The 19,755-nt window shown below is 35.3% G+C and overlaps 1 protein-coding gene across 4 annotated transcripts; it reads left to right on the top strand.

The window, feature by feature from the left end:
* Window positions 1–75: 75 nt before the first annotated feature.
* Window positions 76–16,519, top strand: LOC112498578 (putative disease resistance RPP13-like protein 1). Of its 4 annotated transcripts, none has more exons than XM_025099750.2 (2): window positions 76–434; window positions 12,137–16,519. In XM_025099750.2, exons 1-2 carry the CDS (start codon window positions 288–290, stop codon window positions 16,484–16,486), a joined length of 4,497 nt encoding a protein of 1,498 aa, XP_024955518.2. In that variant the 5' UTR covers window positions 76–287; the 3' UTR covers window positions 16,487–16,519. The 4 variants fall into 4 exon arrangements, with proteins under 4 accessions (XP_024955518.2, XP_052299784.1, XP_052299783.1 ...); XM_052443824.1 differs by having other exon boundaries at window positions 76–1,737; window positions 13,440–16,519; XM_052443823.1 differs by having other exon boundaries at window positions 76–1,774; window positions 13,477–16,519.
* Window positions 16,520–19,755: the final 3,236 nt, after the last annotated feature.

The raw sequence follows: 19,755 nt of genomic DNA, 5'->3' as shown, positions 1-19,755 counted from the left end.
ATTTGAATTAAAATAAATTAATAAATTTAAAGGATTCGAATGTAGTAGTATAAAAGAAAGCATCAGGGTTGGGTTTTTGCCAAAATTTGAATAAATTTCATTTTTTACACTTTAATTAAACTAGAAAATTAAAAAAAATTCAGCACATTGCATTCTCTTGCTTGCTCTTGCTCTTCATTCACAACCCACAACCACAAACTAGACTTTGTTCAATTTCTGCACAATTTTTTTGTTCTTCATTTTTCATAATTTACTCTGTTTCCTTTTAACCAAAAAAGAAAAAAAAAATGCCATTCATCGGAGAGGCTGTGCTCAGTGCGTTAGTTGAGTTGCTGATAAAAAAGCTGGCTTCACAGGGACTTGAGCTGTTTACACGGCATAAGAAGTTGAAGGCTGATTTCATCAAGTGGAAGGGAATGTTGGAGATGATTCAGGTAGTGCTTGCTGATGCTGAGGATAGGCAGACCAGGGAGAAGTCAGTTAAGATGTGGCTCGGCAATCTTCAGAACTTGGCTTATGACGCTGAAGACGTGTTGGATGAGTTCGAAACTGAAGCTCTGCGGAGGGAGTTGCTGCTTCAAGAACCAGCTGTTGCTGATCAACCCAGTTCGAGTGCAAACACAAGTAAGCTTCGGAAGCTCATTCCCACTTGCTGCACCAACTTTAGTCCTCGATCTATTCAGTTTGAATCCATGATGGCATCGAAAATAAAGGGGATCACTGATCGGTTGCAAGATATTATTTCAACGCAGAAAGACCTGCTGGATTCAAAAATTGTAATTTCAGTTGGCAAGTCTAGAGATGTAGGACAAAGATTACCCACAACTTCTTTGGTGACTGAAGCCAAAGTTTATGGCAGGGAAAAAGAGATGGAGGAGATTATTGAATTGTTGTTGAATGATGATTTAAGAGCTGATGATGGATTCTCCGTTATTTCTATAAATGGAATGGGCGGCGTCGGGAAGACGACTCTTGCTCAGCTTGTCTATAACGATGATCGAGTGCAACGTCATTTTCAGATCAAAGCGTGGACTTGTGTCTCTGAGGATTTTGATGTTTTTAGGGTTTCAAAATCTATCCTAAATTCCATTGCTAGTTATCAGTGCACGGACAGAGATGATTTAAATTTGCTTCAAAAGAAACTGAAGAAGCAATTGTCGGGAAAGAAATTTTTGCTCGTTTTGGACGACGTGTGGAACGAGAATTACAATTATTGGAGCACCCTGAGCTGTCCCTTTGGAGCTGGCGCACCAGGAAGTAAGATTGTTGTCACAACTCGCAATCTAGACGTTGCAAAACTGACGAGGGCTTATCCAAAATATGGATTGAAAGAGTTGTCGGACAATGATTGTTTGCGTGTGCTCATCCAACACTCCTTAGGGGCTAGGGATTTCAGCATGAATCAATCCTTGAAGGATGTTGGAGAGAAGATAGCGAAGAAGTGCAAAGGATTGCCTCTGGCTGCGAAAACTCTTGGCGGCCTTTTACGCGGCAAAGATGACTTGACTGACTGGGAGTTTGTGCTCAATACAAACATATGGAACTTGCAAGAGGAAAATTGCAGTATTATACCAGCCCTAAGAGTGAGCTACCATTTTCTTCCTCCACAGTTGAAACGGTGCTTCACATACTGCTCATTGTTTCCAAAAGATTATGAATTTCAAGAAGAGGAGATAATTTTATTGTGGACGGCTGAAGGTTTCTTGGATCAAGAATACAATGGAAGGAAAATGGAAGGTTTGGGCCGCGAGTTCGTTCGGGAGTTACATTCAAGGTCATTATTTCAACAGTCAAGTAAAGATGCGTCCCGATTTGTGATGCACGACCTAATCAATGACCTTGCTTGGTGGGCTGCAGGGGAGATGTGCTTCAGAATGGACGATAGCTTAGAGGGAGAAAACGGACAAAAGTTTTGTCAAAGTCTTCGTCATTTTTCTTATATTTGTGGAGAAAGTGATGGCGAAAAGAGATTACAGTCTGTCTGTGATGTGGAGCATTTGCGAACCTTTTTGCCAGTAAATTTGTCAAATTACAGAATCAATTATTTAGCTTGGAGGGTTCTTCAGATGCTGATGAATCTCCCACGCTTAAGGGTCTTTTCTTTGCACGGGTATTCTAACATCATTGAGCTACCAAATGAAATTGAAAATTTGAAGCATTTACGCTTTCTAAACTTATCCAGAACGAGCATTCAAATTTTGCCCGAGTCAATTAACTCGCTGTACAACTTGAATACAACTTTGTTGGAAGACTGTTATCAGCTCAAGAAGTTGTGTAATGACATGGGAAATCTGAAGAAGTTGTGTAATGACATGGGAAATCTGAAGAAGTTGCGTCATCTAAAAAGTTCAAATGTCGATTCATTGGAAGAAATGCCAAAGGGATTCAGTAAATTGACTTGCCTCTTGACGTTGGGTACATTTGTTGTGGGAAAAGACGGTGGTTCTGGACTACGTGAGTTAAAGTCTTTGACGCATCTTCAGGGGACTCTACAAATTTCGAAGTTGGAGAATGTGAAAGATGTTGGCGATGCCTGTGAGGCTCAGTTAAACAGCAAGGAGAATCTTCAAGCTTTATTGCTCAAATGGAGTGCACGGGACGTTCAGAACCTTGACCAGTGTGAATTTGAGACACATGTTCTTAGCGTGCTAAAACCACATCGAGATGTACAAGAGCTCACCATCACAGGCTACGGTGGTACAAAATTTCCAATTTGGCTAGGAGATTCCTCTTTCTCAAAATTGGCGCGTCTAGAATTATGTAGGTGCACGTCTACATCTTTGCCGTCGGTAGGGCAACTACCATTTCTAAAGGATCTTGATATAAGTGGAATGGACGGAGTAAAGAGCGTGGGGTCGGAGTTTTATGGAAACAGTTGCTCAGTGCCCTTTCCATCACTGGAGACTCTTTCCTTTTCCGATATGAGAGAATGGGAAGAGTGGATACCTTGCGGAGCTGGTCAAGAAGTTGATGAAGTGTTTCCTAAGCTGCGAAAGCTTTCTCTTTTCAATTGTCATAAACTGCAAGGAACACTGCCCAAGCTTCCTGCTCTCAGTGAATTACAAATCGATGGATGTGAAAGGGTGGTGTTCAGCAGCCCAATTGACCTCAGCTCATTGAAATCAGTGCATTTAGCTTATATTGCAAATGAAGTGGTCTTAGCAGGTCTATTTGAACAAGGGCTACCTAAATTGGAAAATTTAGTGATTGTTGAAGTTCGAGAGCAAACATATTTATGGCAGAGTGAAACTCGGTTGCTGCAAGACATTAGATCCCTTAATCGGTTGCATATTTCAAGATGTCCCCGACTGCTTTCCTTGGTAACAGAGGAAGGACATGACCAACAACAGCCAGAGTCGCCGTGCAGACTTCGATTTTTGGAATTGAGTAGGTGTGAAGGCCTTACAAGGCTCCCACAAGCATTGCTCACTCTTAGTTCCCTTACAGAGATGAGGATATGTGGCTGCGCTTCGCTTGTTTCATTTCCGGAGGCTGCTCTCCCTTCCCAGTTGAGAACAGTTGAAATTGAAGATTGCAATGCTTTGGAATCCTTACCTGAGGCATGGATGCACAAGTCCAATTCATCTCTTGAGAGTTTGGAGATTCGGATTTGTAATTCACTTGTTTCATTTCCAGAGGTTGCTCTGCCTTCCCAGTTGAGAACAGTTACAATAGAAGGATGCGATGCTTTGAAATCCTTACCTGAGGCATGGATGCAAAATAGCAGTACATCTCTTGAAAGTCTGGTCATTGGTAGATGTGATTCTTTGACATATATTGCTAGAATCCAGCTACCTCCGAGCTTGAAGCTGTTCGTTATCCAATGGTGTCGTAATCTAAGGTCTTTGACAGGGGAGCAGGACGTCTGCAGTAGCAGCAGTGGGTGCACCTTTTCTGCCACGCTGGAGCACCTTGGGGTCGTGGGTTGCTCGAATCTGGCTTTTTTGTCACGGAATGGAAATCTACCTCAGGCTCTTAAGTTCCTCGATGTCCGTAGCTGTTCAAAGCTGGAGTCGTTAGCAGAAAGGTTGGACAACACATCTCTTGAAGAAATTTTTATTTACGACCTTGAAAATCTTCAATCATTACCTGCCGGTTTGCATAATCTCCGCCATCTTCAAAAGATTTGGATATCCAAATGTCCAAATCTTGAGTCATTTCCCGAAGAAGGATTGCCTTCTGCGAAACTGACTGAGCTCATGATCTGGAGATGTGAGAATCTGAAGGCGTTACCCAACAGCATGTCCTCTCTTCTACGTTTAGGCATAATTGGGTGTCCCAGCTTGGAATCTTTCCCTGAGGATGGTTTTCCCACCAACCTCCAATCTCTTGAGGTTAGAGATCTGAAGATAACAAAGCCGTTGCTCGAGTGGGGATTGAACAGATTTACCTCTCTCAGGAATTTATCAATCGGAGGAGGATATCCAGACCTGCTGTCATCTCCTCCGTTTCCTGCCTCTCTAACCGAACTGTGGATTTCAGATATGCCAGATCTGGAGTGCCTATCCTCAATTAGTGAAAACCTCACTTCATTGGAATTTCTGTATCTCATCGATTGTCCGAAGCTCAAATACTTTCCAGAGCAGGGCCTGCCTAAATCACTTTCGCGACTAAGCATCCATAATTGCCCGTTGATAGAAAAAAGATGCAGAAAGGATGAAGGAAAATATTGGCCCATGATTTCCCATATACCACATTTCAACGCTTCCAGTGATTCCAGTTGATACTAGATTTCAATTTGTAAACTAAATTAGATAATCATAATTTCAGTTTTTTTTTCCGCATGTAATTTAATTGGGATATGAACTGACTTTATCAATGAAAGAATGAAAGTATGTTTGGGATTCCATGATGCGCATTATTGTAACTGACTTTTCTGTCGTGGAATTAATTGTCTTGAGATTAAAAATTAAGGCTTCTGTTCTTAAGCCTTCCATCATTTGGTGTGTTACGTTGTAAATTGTTTTTATTTTATTTTTTTTAGTCTTAAGCTTACGTTTCTCTTACGTGTCGATTTTGTGATGGGTATTAATTATCTTGTGATTTAAAATTAAAAGTCTTCCATATAGTTAAGGACTTGAGGCTTTTGTTTTCAAGTTTTATATTATTTGGTGTGGTCTTAAATTATTTTTTTTCCTTGATTATATTCAGTTTAAGTATGTGAAATTGTTTGATTCATTAAAGGGTCACATGATAGGATTTTTTTTAAAAAAATATGATAATGTTGATTGATTATGTGCTAGCTGTTAACAATGTTAGCTTTCTTGAATTGGTATTTCCGGTTCAATCCACCGGATTAATCGACAATATTTCTCATTTCATAAATAAATAAGCTTAAAACTTTTGTTGGGGAAAAAAGGAAAAAACATAATATCTGCAACACGAGATTAGAGAATGTTTGGTTGTTAGCTAACGTTTCAATGGAATTTCGACGTGTTAGTTCATTTTTTTAAACTCCGTTTGATAATATTATTCTGTATATAACACTGAAGCACAGATGCTTTTACGGCTGTATGTGAAGTCAATTGAGCAGATGTATAAAATTATGCAATAATATTGCGTATTCCATTTTCCACAGTTATTTGCTCTGTTTTAATGTGTATTGGTCACTTGCTTTTTTTTTTTAATTTCCCCAGCTTTTGTGATCTCAAATTATTGTCTATTGACTGGCTTTTAGGCTTTTCTCTGTTAACTTGATTTTATTTAGTAGCTAAGCTTTCATTCAAATTTCGATTTAACTGATGTTAAATCAAAATTTAACATCATTGCTGCAACAACCTTTGTTTCTGTATCTTAACATATCTTCTTGTTCCTTATATTATAACGGTTAACTGATGTTAGAATTGGTCCGCTATTTGATGGAATGAATTAGATGTCCGATGAAATGCCTCTGTGAAATTGTTTTATGCTTATTGACTTATGAAATGAGAAATACTATCGATTAATCTGGTGGATTGAACAGATTCAATCATTTTTCACAAGAGTATATTGCATATTCCATTTTCCACTGTTATTTGCTCTGCTTTAATGTGTTGATCACTTTTTTTTTTTTTAATTTCCTCAGCTTTTATGATCTCAAATTATTGTCTACTGACTGGCTTTTAGGCTTTTAGCCTTGAAATTAGAACGAATATACTCTTTACTCTGTTAACTTGATTTTATTTAGTAGCTAACCTTTCATCGAATTTTGATTTGTTAGGTAGAAATTTTTTGTTCTGGAATCAAAATGTTTGGCATTGTGGTGATGTGGTTTAAAAACTATGACTACCATAAAATGAAACATTGGTTTGATCACACGAAGCACAACCATACACAAATTTTCTTTTTTGCACAAGTAAATTGGCATCCATCTTTTGTTCACGAAAAATATGAAATTTAATGTACCCCTGATCTTGAACCAAGTCTCAGCACATTGGTTGTGAGCATAACTTGGTCACATGTAAATGCCTAGATAGTTGGTAGAATTCTCTAGAATCTCTAGAGCTTGGAAAGCCTCCCTTATAAATAAGGCATGACATTTAGCATTTAGCATTTGAGCAACAAGCTTGGAGCAAGCAACTCAAGTATTCTTGTAAGCTCTCTTGTAATCTCTCTTGTGAGTAATATAATTCTCTTCATTCGGCTCCATTGCTCTCTTCTCTCTAGCTCTTTGAAAACCTTTAGGCTTAGCTAGTTGAGAAGTTCAAGGTTTACTTAGCAACATTCGGCAAAGCTTGTCTAAGTGCCACACGGGTTCGTTGCGCAAAACACTCATCTCGTGACACTAAGCTCTTGAGAATTACCCTCTGAAGTCTGAACCCAACTAGGCATTTCTAAGGCCTAGGGACATAGTTCAAATATCTAAGTTTGCACTGTTCTAATTCTTAGGTCAACATAAGTAGATTACACTGAGAGTTGTGGGGTCTACATACTTACAATTATACATGATCGGGAGTTATTGACATAGTTCAAATATCTGTACTTAACACAGGCCAGATGAAGCCCGAACTCGTCTCTGCCACATGGGCAATGGCCTGGGTGGAGTTGTCTCTACTGTCTAAAGCAATGAATTTAACAATGACCTCATGTCCCCATTTATCATAGGTATATGTTTAAACCAAAAGCATGTCATATATTAGTGGCTAGTCCTTGTAGCTATGAAACTTGGAAGCAGAATCTGAGACTGAATTTCCCTAGAGACTGACTTCTTTGTCACCAGCCAAGCTGCCGATTCATGACAGCAGAGACTAAAAGTCAAGCGCAGATAATTCAGAATGAAGGCCCTAATTTAACACAATTTTCATTTACAAAGCTGTCATTTATTTGTCTTAGTTGATTACCATGTTGCTTCCGACTAGAATGGCTCATGATGAAAATCTCCACTCTGCATTATATGGCTAACCTTGGTGAGCTGAGTGCATCCCATATAGCAAAAGAAATATTGCTTTAGGCCAACTCCGTCTTAACTCCAAGAGACGGCGAACATTATGTGATAGGTATTAATAATGTTAGCTTTTAAATCTTTATATTTTCTTTAATCTTTGTGTTGCAGGTATTTATCACAGGTATTCAAACAAAAAGCGTGTCATATATTAGCAGAATAGTCATTGTAGCTATGAAATTATTTTTGAATCTGAGACTGAATTTCCACAGAGAGATTCTGGTTGCTGGCCTGCGGCCTAAAGTGCTCTTAAGTTGCCTTTGTGCATACCCCAACCCCACCTGCAAATTAATTATATAATATCTTTGTGAAAAAAATAAAAATTATATAGCTCTTCATCATTTTCCTTTTGCAACCGTTCCCTTGAGTTTTTTTTTTTTTTTTTTTTTAAATTGTTACACTATTTATATACATTGTAATCTGAAATCTATTAGGAATCCATAGACAAACTCCGTGTGTGTGTTTTTTTTTTTTTTTAATGTTTACAATATATATTTTCATTATTTAGTATTTAATTTAGTCCTCAATGCGACATCCTGGGTATGTCCCTGTTTCTATATATTAGCATATCTTCTTGTTACTTCCATAACTTCATACATATAAAAGTCAATAGCAATTGCATTACCCTGAAAATTGCAATTACACAAAATATACAATTCATTTTTGATGGACACGTGCAAAATTCTTTCTCTTTCATCTATGTGTAATTTCAATTTCAAAATAAATTCAAATATTGCAATTTTGTAAGAATTGATTTAGTTAATGTGTTGCAGACTATTGACCAATGGAAATTCCGCGTCCTGTCTTTAAAGGCAGAACAATCATAAGGTAATTGCGTCTTCATTATTTGTTAACTTGCTGTTTCACTTATGGTTATCAGTGGTATTAACATCTGATGTCCATTTGTTATTTCACTTTCATGCATGTCGAGTTAGTAAACATATAATCAATCCAACCACTGATGATTTTAATTTGTTCATTGCCTGGCCAAATATTTAATCCAAACCACAAGCCAATGAGACGAAATCCTTATGTTGGGTTGTTCAATGTATTTCAACCCATGCCAAGTAAAGTAAATCTAATTTGGAAGCAAAGCTGCTGTTTGGCAACAGAGAAAATCGAAAAGAAAATTCTGTATTATGTCACGGTTATGACAGAATTTTCAGTCAAGAAGATGACTAATAAAAAAAATTAAATATTTAGTAAATTAGGTATTACGTATTCATTCATAATTATAATAAACAGATGTAAATTATTTAAATTATACATTATTACATACATGATATTGCATAAGAGATACAATAATTCCTATTAAATAAAACCAGGGTCGGCTGTAGAGTTTGTAGGGCCTTAGGCAAATTTTTTTTGTAGGAGACCCCCTTATATTCAAAACCTTCAACAATTACATGAAATAGAAAAGAGATGAAAATTCATCCATATTTAATTATATCTTAAATTTCAACAACAATCAGGAACATCCTAAACAATTTTTAAAAAAAAATCTTTAAAAAATAATCATGAAGACATCTTTTTCACTTTGATGAGAACTATTATAAATTAAATAAATAAGAACAATACTAATTGTAAATAGAATAGTGAGAATGATAACACTTAGATTGTTGAGATGATGAATTGTTGATAAGATATGACAATGGAATTTGCATTTCAAGAAACTATTGTATATCTATTTTTTTAATCTTCAAAAGTGAGCCAATGCATAAAATAATTTTCTTTGTATTAGCTTTTCCATAGAAATTAAAATGAATAGTAAAATTCAGAGATTGTAATGCTAGATAATTAAGTTTTTTTTAATGAAATTGGAAAAGAATTTATTTTATTTTTCCTACGAAAGACTAGTAATGAATAATTAATGATTAGATAATATTATCAATTATAGCTATTTGTATAAAAACAAATCTTAGTAGTAATTTAATTCGAGAAAAAATAGGTTGTCCTACAATATACAATTCAAAAATATTTATTAATTAGAGTATTATTAGAGGAATAACTAAAAATGTGGTTTACCAAAAACATAAGACCTTGAATGACTGCTCAATTCATTTTTGCTTAAAACTTCCCCTAATAAAATAAATAAATTGTGTAAATATTTAATTAATTATTTATAAAATATTTTATATAATACTCAAATGATAAATGATATCTATGATCAATAAAAAGTCCAAATTACTCATGCTTCTCCGGTGGCAGAAACGTGTTTGCCTGGCCGGAACCTGGCCATCGCTATACTGAATTATTTTCGATTTTCTTTAAAGAATTGTCGTATTATTGGAATTATTGATGCACGGTGGTTGTGGAGCTGAATTGTTGATAAATGCTGGGTCAAGTAAAGCTTGTTATTGTTGACCAATTTCACATTGCTTTCTCTTGCTTGCTTTACTCTTCATCACAAACCATACTTCGTTCAATTTATGTAGGTTTTATCTTCTTCAATTATCATTAAATAATAGTACTTAACTATCCATGGCTATTTAAGAAAAATAGTTTAATTTTATTTGAATAAAAGGGTAATATATGTTTTTTTTTTCAAACTCAATTGAATAGCATATAATGACTTTGACTCAATCACCAATGGAGATAAATCTTATTGGCGAGCTTCTCACTATCAATAAAAATTAAAATTAACTTAAAAGACAACTAATACTAAAATTAGATTTATAATAAATTAGTATTGGGTTGTGATAATTACTATAAACAAATGTAAATTATTTATTTTTTACCATCTGGTTATTATATAAAATATTTTAAAATCATTTGATAAATAATCATTAATCAAATATTTAAATTAGTTTATTTATTTTATTTAATAAACAATACTCTATCTGATATGTAATAATGTACAATTACTCATGCTTGACTTTAGTGCCCGAAACGGGTGGCGGTGTTGCATCAGAATTATATATTGAATAACTCAATTGAATAACATATAATGACTTTGAAATACAATTACTCGTGCTTGACTATAGCTTTGTGAATTGCTTAATCATCTCATGCAACTATAAACAATTATTTAACACATGAAAAGTAATGATGGGTGACATATTATTTGAAATTCAAATATGTATCAACTATACAAGTGTATATGTCCATATTAAAGATTATTTTGACTTAAATATTTTACATATATTTTGCGACATTGGTTTCATGTAAATTTTTTTTGTAGGGCCTTAAGCAAATTTTTTTTGTAGGAAACCTCCTTACATTCAAAACCAACCTTCAATATTTAACAAAAAGAAAAAAAAAGATTAAAATTAATCCATATTTAATTATACCTTAAATTTCAACAATAATCAAGAACATCGCAAATAATTTTAAAAAAATCCTAAAAAAATGAAGAAGATACATTTTTTACTTAACTATTATAAAAGTAAATAAATAAGAATAATATTAATTTTTAAATAGAATATTCAGAATTATAACACCTAGATTGTTGAGATGATGAATTATTTATAAGATATGTCAGTGGACTTTGTATTTCAATAAATTATATCCATTCTTTTTCTTTCACTTCAGTAGTGAGCCAATGCATGAAATAATTTTCTTTGTATTAGCTTTTCAATAGAAATTAAAATGAACATTAAAATTCAGAGATTTTAATATTAAATAATTAATTTTTTAATGAAAATAGGTTGTTGTATAAGATGTAATTCAAAAATCTTTATTGATTGGAATATTATTAGAGGAATATCTACAAGGGTTCTACGTGAAATATGAGGCCTTAAATAACTACTTAATTTGTCTATACTTAAAATCGCTTGTCATAAAATAAATAAAATAATGTAAATATTTAATTGATTATTTATAAAATATTTTATATAATAATCAAATGGTAGATGACATCTTTGATAAATAACCAAACCAAATTAGTGAGTATGGATGAAAGACACTTTCGTGGCATAAATGGTGCAATTTCCGCGTGGTGGTGGAGCTGAATTATTGGTGCCTGGTGCGTCAAGTAAAGCTTGTTGATATTAACCTATTTCACATTGCATTCTCTTAATTTACATTTATTTATAGTAATTATGACTACCCACTACCCAAATTGCATGTTTTCTTTTGAACTATTCTTCTGATAGATTACCCTTTCATGCAAATAAAATAAAATTATTCTTCTCAAACACCCATGGATAGTTAAGTATTATTATTTAATGATAATTGAAGAAGATAAAACTATTATTACAGACCATATATATTATTGTCTATTAAATAAAATAAATAAAACTATTTAAATATTCAATTAATGATTATTTATCAAATGATTTTAAAATATTTTATATAATAATCAAATGGTAAAAGATAAATAACCCAACCATTTACTCATGCTTGACTTTATGTTTTGGTCGTCGCTAGCTGAATTATTGGTGCATGGTGGTGTTTTGGTCAGTAAAGCTTTGTTTTTTGTATACACCATTTCACATTACCCGCTCTTGCTTGCTCTACTCTTCACAAACCAAAATCACATGCTAGACTTTCTCCACTTTCTGCAGTTCTTTTTCCTTCATTTTTCATAATTTACGTACTCAGTTTCTTTCTACCGAAAAAAAGAGAAAAATGTCATTCATCGGAAAGGCGGTGCTCAGTGCGTCAGTTGAGTTGCTGATCGAAAAGCTGGCTTCACAGGGACTTGAGCTGTTTAAACGGCATAAGAAGCTGAAGGCTGATTTCATCAAGTGGAAGGGAATGTTGGAGATGATTCAGGCAGTGCTTGCTGATGCTGAGGATAGGCAGACCAGGGAGAAGTCAGTTAAGATGTGGCTCGACAATCTTCAGAACTTGGCTTATGACGCTGAAGACGTGTTGGATGAGTTCGAAACTGAAGCTCTGCGGAGGGAGTTGTTGCGTCAAGAACCAGCTGCTGCTGGTCAACCCAGTTTGAGTGCAAACACAAATAAGCTTCGGAAGCTCGTTCACACTCGCTGCACCAACTTGAGTCCTCGATCGATTCAGTTTGAATCCATGATGACATCGAAAATAAAGGGGATCACTGCTCGGTTGCAAGATATTATTTCAACGCAGAAAGGCCTGCTGGATTCAAAAAATGTAATTTCAGTTGGCAAGTCCAGGGATGTAGGACAAAGATTACCCACAACATCTTTGGTGAATGAAGCCAAAGTTTATGGCAGGGAAAAAGATAAGGAGGCGATAGTTGAATTGTTGCTGAGGGATGATTTAAGAGCTGACGATGGATTCCCTGTTATTTCTATAAATGGAATGGGCGGCGTTGGGAAGACAACTCTTGCTCAGCTTGTCTATAATGATGATCGAGTGCAACGTCATTTTCAGATCAAAGCGTGGACCTGTGTCTCTGAGGATTTTGATGTTTCCAGGGTAACAAAATCAATCCTAAGGTCCATTGCTGATGATCAGATTAAGGATGATGACGATTTAAATTCACTTCAAGTGAAACTGAAGAAGCAATTGTCAGGAAAAAAAATTTTGCTCGTTTTGGACGACGTGTGGAACGAGAATTACGAAAATTGGAGCATTTTGAGCCGTCCCTTCGGAGTTGGTGCACCCGGAAGCAAGATTGTTGTCACAACGCGCAATCTAGGCGTTGCAGAAAGTATGGGGGTTGATCCAGCGTATCAATTGAAAGAGTTGTCAAATGATGATTGTTTGTGTGTGCTCACTCAAATCTCCTTGGGGGCCAGGGATTTCAACATGCACCAATCCTTGAAGGAAGTTGGAGAGAAGATAGCGATGAAGTGCAGAGGATTGCCTTTGGCCGCAAAGACTCTTGGCGGCCTTTTACGCGGCAGAGATGACCCAAGAGACTGGGAATTTGTTCTCAATACTGACATATGGAATTTACGAGAGGAAAGTTGTAATATTTTACCAGCCCTAAGAGTGAGCTACCATTTTCTTGCTCCACAGTTGAAACAGTGCTTTGCTTACTGCTCATTGGTTCCCAAAGATTATGAATTTCAAGAAGAAGAGATAATTTTATTGTGGACGGCTGAAGGTTTCTTGGATCAAGAATACAATGGAAGGAAAATGGAAGATTTGGGCCGCGAGTTCGTTTGGGAGTTACATTCAAGGTCATTATTTCAACAATCAAGTAAAGATGCATCCCGATTTGTGATGCATGATCTCATCAATGACCTTGCTCGATGGGCTGCAGGGGAGCTATACTTCAGAATGGAGGATGCATTAGCAGGTGAAAACGGACAAGAGTTTTCTCAAAGTCTTCGTCATTTTTCGTACATTCGTGGAGGATATGATGGCAAAAATAGGTTGGAGTCCATCTGTGGTGTGAAACATTTGCGTACATTTTTACCAATGAAGTTAAAATATGGGGGCACTTTTTTGGCTTGGAGTGTTCTTCAGATGCTATTGAATCTCCCGCGCCTAAGGGTCTTTTCATTGCGTGGGTATTGCATCTCCAAGCTACCAAATGAAATTGGAAATTTGAAGCATTTACGCTTTCTAAACTTATCCGGAACTTCAATTCAATTTTTGCCTGACTCAATTAACTCACTGTACAACTTGTATACAATTTTATTGGAAGACTGTTATTGGCTCAAGAAGTTGTGTCAAGACATGGGAAACCTAACAAAATTGCATCATCTAATAAATTTTAATGTTCTTTCATTGAAAGAAATGCCAAAGGGATTCGGTAAATTGACTTGTCTCTTGACATTGCGTAGATTTGTTGTTGGAAAGGATAGTGGTTCTAGTCTTCGAGAGTTAAGGTCTTTGATGCATCTTCAGGGAACACTACAAATTTCGATGTTGGAGAATGTGAAAGATGTTGGCGATGCCAGTGAGGCTCAGTTAAACAGCAAGGTGAATCTTAAAGCTTTGTTGCTTGAATGGAGTGCAAGGCCAAGGCGTGTTTGTAACCTCAACCAAAGTGAATTTCAGACATGTGTTCTTAGCATTCTAAAACCAAATCAAGCTCTACAGGAGCTCACCATCCTAGGCTACGGTGGTACAAAATTTCCAGTTTGGTTAGGAGATCCCTCATTCTCAAAATTGGTGCTCCTAAGAGTTTTAAGTTGTGGCATGTGTACATCTTTGCCGCCAGTTGGGCAGCTATTATTTCTAAAGCATCTTGAGATAAGTGGAATGGATGGAGTAAAGAGCGTGGGTCCAGAGTTTTATGGAGACAGTTGCTCAGTACCCTTTCCATCACTGGAGACTCTGCGTTTTCATGATATGCAGGAATGGGAAGAGTGGATTCCTCGTGGGGCAGGTCAAGCAGTTGAAGGGTTTCCTAAGCTGCAAATGCTTTCTCTTGTGGGTTGTTCTGAGCTGCAAGGAACATTGCCGGAACGTTTTCCTTTATTGAAGAAGCTCGTCATCGTAGGTTGTGAACAGCTGCTAGTGACAATTCAATGTCTTCCAGTTCTCAGTGAATTACATATCGATGGATGTAGAAGGGTGGTGTTCAGCAGCCTAATCAACTTCAGCTCATTGAAATCAATATTTTTAAGGGATATAGCAAATCAAGTGGTTTTAGCTGGTCTATTTGAGCAAGGGCTACCTAAATTGGAAAACTTACAGATTTGTTATGTTCACGAGCAAACATATTTATGGCAGAGTGAAACTCGGTTATTGCATGACATTAGCTCCCTTAATCAGCTGCAGATTTCAGGATGTTCCCAACTTCTTTCCTTGGTAACAGAGGAAGAACATGACCAGCAACAGCCGGAGTTGCCGTGCAGGCTTCAATTTTTGGAATTGAGTGACTGTAAAGGCCTTACAAAGCTGCCACAAGCATTGCTCACCCTTAGTTCCCTTACAGACATGCGGATATATGGCTGCGCTTCCCTTGTTTCCTTTCCTCAGGCTGCTTTGCCTTCCCAGTTGAGATCAATTGAAATTGGAGAATGCGATGCTTTGGAATCCTTACCTGAGGCACTGATGCACAACTCCAATTCATCTCTTCAGAGTTTGGAGATTCGGGGTTGTAAGTCACTTGTTTCATTTCCAGAGGTTGCTTTGCCTTCCCAGTTGAGAACAATTACAATAGCAAGATGCGATGCTTTGGAATCCTTCCCTGAGGCATGGATGCAAAATAGCAGTACATCTCTCGAAAGTCTGAACATTCATAACTGTGATTCTTTGAGATATATTGCCAGAATCCAGCTACCTCCGAGCTTGAAGCGGCTGATTATCTTTAGATGTGATAATTTAAGGACTTTGACAGGGGAACAGGACATCCGCGGTAGCAGCAGTGGGTGCACCTGCCTCACATCCTTTTCTTCAGAAAGCGAGTTACCTGCCACGCTGGAGCACCTTGAGGTCAATTCTTGCTCGAATCTTGCTTTCTTGTCACGGAATGGAAATCTACCTGAGGCTCTTAAGTACCTCAAGATCAGAGACTGTTCAAAGCTGGAGTCGTTAGCAGAAAGGTTGGACAACACATCCCTTGAAGAAATCACTATTTCATGGCTTGAAAATCTTAAATCATTACCCGTCGGTTTGCATAATCTCCACCATCTTGAAAAGATTAGGGTAGATGGATGGCCAAATCTTGAGTCATTTCCCGAAGAAGGATTGCCTTCTACGAAACTGACTGAGCTCATGATCTGGAGTTGTGAGAATCTGAAGGCGTTACCCAACAGCATGCACAATCTCACCTCTCTTCTACATTTAGAAATAGGTCGATGCCCTAGCTTGGTATCTTTCCCAGAGGATGGGTTTCCCACCAACCTCCAATCGCTTGAGTTTGAAGATCTGAAGATATCAAAGCCATTATTCCAGTGGGGATTGAACAGATTCAACTCTCTCAGGAAATTAAAAATCAGCGGAGGATTTCCAGACCTGGTGTCATCTCCACGGTTTCCCGCCTCTCTAACCGAACTGAAGATTTCAGATATGCCAAGTCTGGAACGCCTGTCTTCAATTGGTGAAAACCTCACTTCATTGAAATTTCTAGATCTCGATAATTGTCCGAAGCTCAAATACTTTTCAAAACAGGGCCTGCCTAAATCACTTTTGCGACTAATTATCGATGAGTGCCCGTTGATAGAGAAAAGGTGCAGAATGGATAATGCAAAATATTGGCCCATGATTACCCATATACCTTGTGTTAGATATTAATAACAGATCAATTTTTGAAGTAGACTGACTGATCCAGTGATTCCAGTTGATACTAGATTTCAATTTCTAAACTAAACTAGATTGAGTTTTTTTTTTAACCTGTAATTTAACTGTAGTGTCAACTGCCTTTATTTATAAAAGAAGAAAATTATGTTTCGGATTCCATGATGCGCTTTATGTAATTGACTTTTGTTGCGTAAATTAGCAAGTGTACTAGTCGGCACAAGTAATATAATGAAGAGTAGAGTATCGTCCCTCAGAGATTGTATATCCTATTAGTTACCGAAATTATCCTAACCCTAATTTATTTGAACAATCAAATAAACGAATTTAAATTAAAAATTAAAATAACTAAAAATCAAATAAGGATGCAAGCAGTAATAGAAATCACCAAGAGATTAAAACACTAGGACATCCGATTTCACCATAACCAATCTAATTTAATCCTTCATCTATGCTATTAAAGTTTATTACCCATGTTGATAGTAAATTTCCCTAATTTATTCAATATCCTCTCTCGAGTAATATCAAAAATATCTCCACATATCAACCCACTATATCTTTATGTGAATTTAAATATGCAAAGATTCATTAAGTTCTATGGAAATTCTTAGATAAAACTGCACGAATCACGTTGGCACATCTCTATCTTTCGTTCAATTCATGTCATCCATTACACAGAGCAAAAATACATAAATCTCCTCTCGGTCTCATTATGTATCCTCAAATCATTCAAATATTGGCCAGATATTTAAAAGCATTAAGCACAATAATGAACACTCAATCATGGAAGAATTAATTCAAAATAACATAGATTTATGGAATTAAATTTTCATAGTTAGGCTACATCGTAGCCCTAGTAAAATAAATTAGTTCATGGGAATATAAAGAGAATTCATTAATTTAATTAGAAACATTCAAGCAAGATAATAGAGAAGAGGAAAAGAAAAACTTAAGAATTAATGAGTCCTCCTCCTGCTCCAAATTATTCCTGCTGCTCTCGGTTTTGCTCAAAACTTGCGGCTGCTGCTCTTCTCTTTATTTTCTCTTGGCTGCTCTTATTTTTGTGCGGCTGCTTTTCTCTTTTATAATGTTGTGGTTTCTTCCAAATCCTTAAAGGAAAAGGATTGCAAATCCAGCCCACAAATCCTTAAATGAAAAGGATTTCAAAACAAAACAATTCTAGCCACCTTTTAAGCCCATCCACGTGACTTGTAAAGTTTAATTTGCCAATTTGCAAATTAATTCTTTAATGCTTCCCAACTTGCTGCCATATTTGTCAACCAAATATTCAATGCTTCCCCCATGTGTTGCATGTATGATGATTAAATTCAATCATCCTTGATTTGGCTTTTTATTTTTTTCCCTCTTACTTCCACATTATTTCCATTATACTCCAATTTGTTTCCTCTTTAAGCTTCTTTTCTCATGAATATTCCCAATATTCCTACAATGAATAAATATAAAAATTAAGATAAAAATTAATATAATAAAATATAATTTAACATAAAATTAATTATGAAAGCATTAAAATAATAGATAAATTATGAGCACATCAACTTTTCTGCTGTTGAGTTAATTGTCTTGTGATTAAAAATTAAAGTCTTCTATACAAAATAAGGCTTTTGTCTTTAAGTCTTCTATTATTTGGTGAGTTATGTTTTAATTTTTTTTTTCAAAAAAAAAACCTTAAGTTTACATTTCTCTTATGTGCCGATTATTTTATGGGTATTAATTATCTTCTGACTAAAAATTAAAAGTCTTCCACATAGTTAAGGACTTGAGGCTATTGTTTTTAGGGTTCATTTTAGGTTACCCCCTTCATGAAGTGACAATCTTCAAATCACCCCTTATTATTGAAAACATCAAGGGAAATTATAAGTCATATACCCTTAAATGACACCCGTATCAAACGTGTGTAAACACTTTTCAAGTGTATCACTCATATACCCTAAGTTGACAAAACACTTCTGCAGTCCACCAATCCGTTAATTTCCATTAGAAAGTTAACAGAATTGTGGCAAATTGACTATTTTGCCCTTGAAACACAAAATGAGGTAAAAATGATAAATTTACCCTAAAAATTAACATAAATTTTCAATATACAATTTTTTTATTTTGTTATTAACAATACATTTTTTGACTAAAAAAATGAATTATTAATGGTACAAATTATTAACAATTATCCATAAAAAAAATCCATATTATACCATAAAAAATTATTAACAACACATTATTTACAATTATACATATTATATCATAAAAATTTCCAATTGGAGCTTGGACAGATCTTCAAAAATTTAGATTAAATTTTAGAGGAGTAGATTCGGTTGTAAAGTAGTTTTTGTTTTAGCAATTATTAACAATTATCCGATAAATGGGATGACATGTCATGTTTATTAATATATATAATATGACATGTCATGTTTATTAATATATATAATATGACATGTCATTTTTTACTAGGTAAATGGGATGACATGTCTTTTTTTTAATCAAAGTTTCGTCAATCTGAAAAGACTAAATTACCCTTATGATGTCAGCGCTTGCAAATGGAAGTTAACGGATTGGTGGATGGCAGAAGTTTTTGTCAACTTGGGGTATACGAGTGATACACTTGAAAAATATTCATACACGTTTGATACGGGTGTCATTTAGGGGTATATGACTGATGATTTCCCAAACATCAAATTACCCCATAAAACTCGTTATCTTTAACCATTGACCGCTGTTAACTCATAAAAGTATGTAAGTACTCCATACCCTAATAGAATATTCTTGTAACAGCATTGTAAAGCTTAAAAGAAATAGTTAATGTGTGACTAGTCATTGAAAAATGGAAAAAAAAAAGTTGATGTATGGCTAGTCATTGAAAAATGAAAAAATTAACTATTAAAATATTAATATGTAAATAGTAAAGAAAAAATTAGAAAATAATTATTGAAATAATTTAGTGGACCTAAATAAATTGATAGATTTCTTAAATTAGACATATTAGTTAAGCAAATTATAAGACATGCCATCGTATGTAAATCACAATAATGCCACCAAGATCAAATTTCAAAATTACAAGCCATGCCACTTTCGTCTTTTTCATTTTTCTTCGTCTTTTTCATTTTTCTTCGTCTTTTTCTTTCATTTGTTTTTTTCTCATCCTTACTCCTTCATCTTTTTTTTTTCATTTTTTTCCTTTCATGTACATGACAACGATACAACCATTATTCAAATCTAATCTCACATTAAATCAAAACTAAAACTTAATTTCTACA

Source organism: Citrus sinensis, chromosome 6, assembly GCF_022201045.2.
Source record: "Citrus sinensis cultivar Valencia sweet orange chromosome 6, DVS_A1.0, whole genome shotgun sequence".
NCBI lineage: Eukaryota > Viridiplantae > Streptophyta > Magnoliopsida > Sapindales > Rutaceae > Citrus > Citrus sinensis.
Note: the sequence above shows the minus strand (reverse complement) of the source record. Positions and strands in the feature narration are given on the sequence as shown.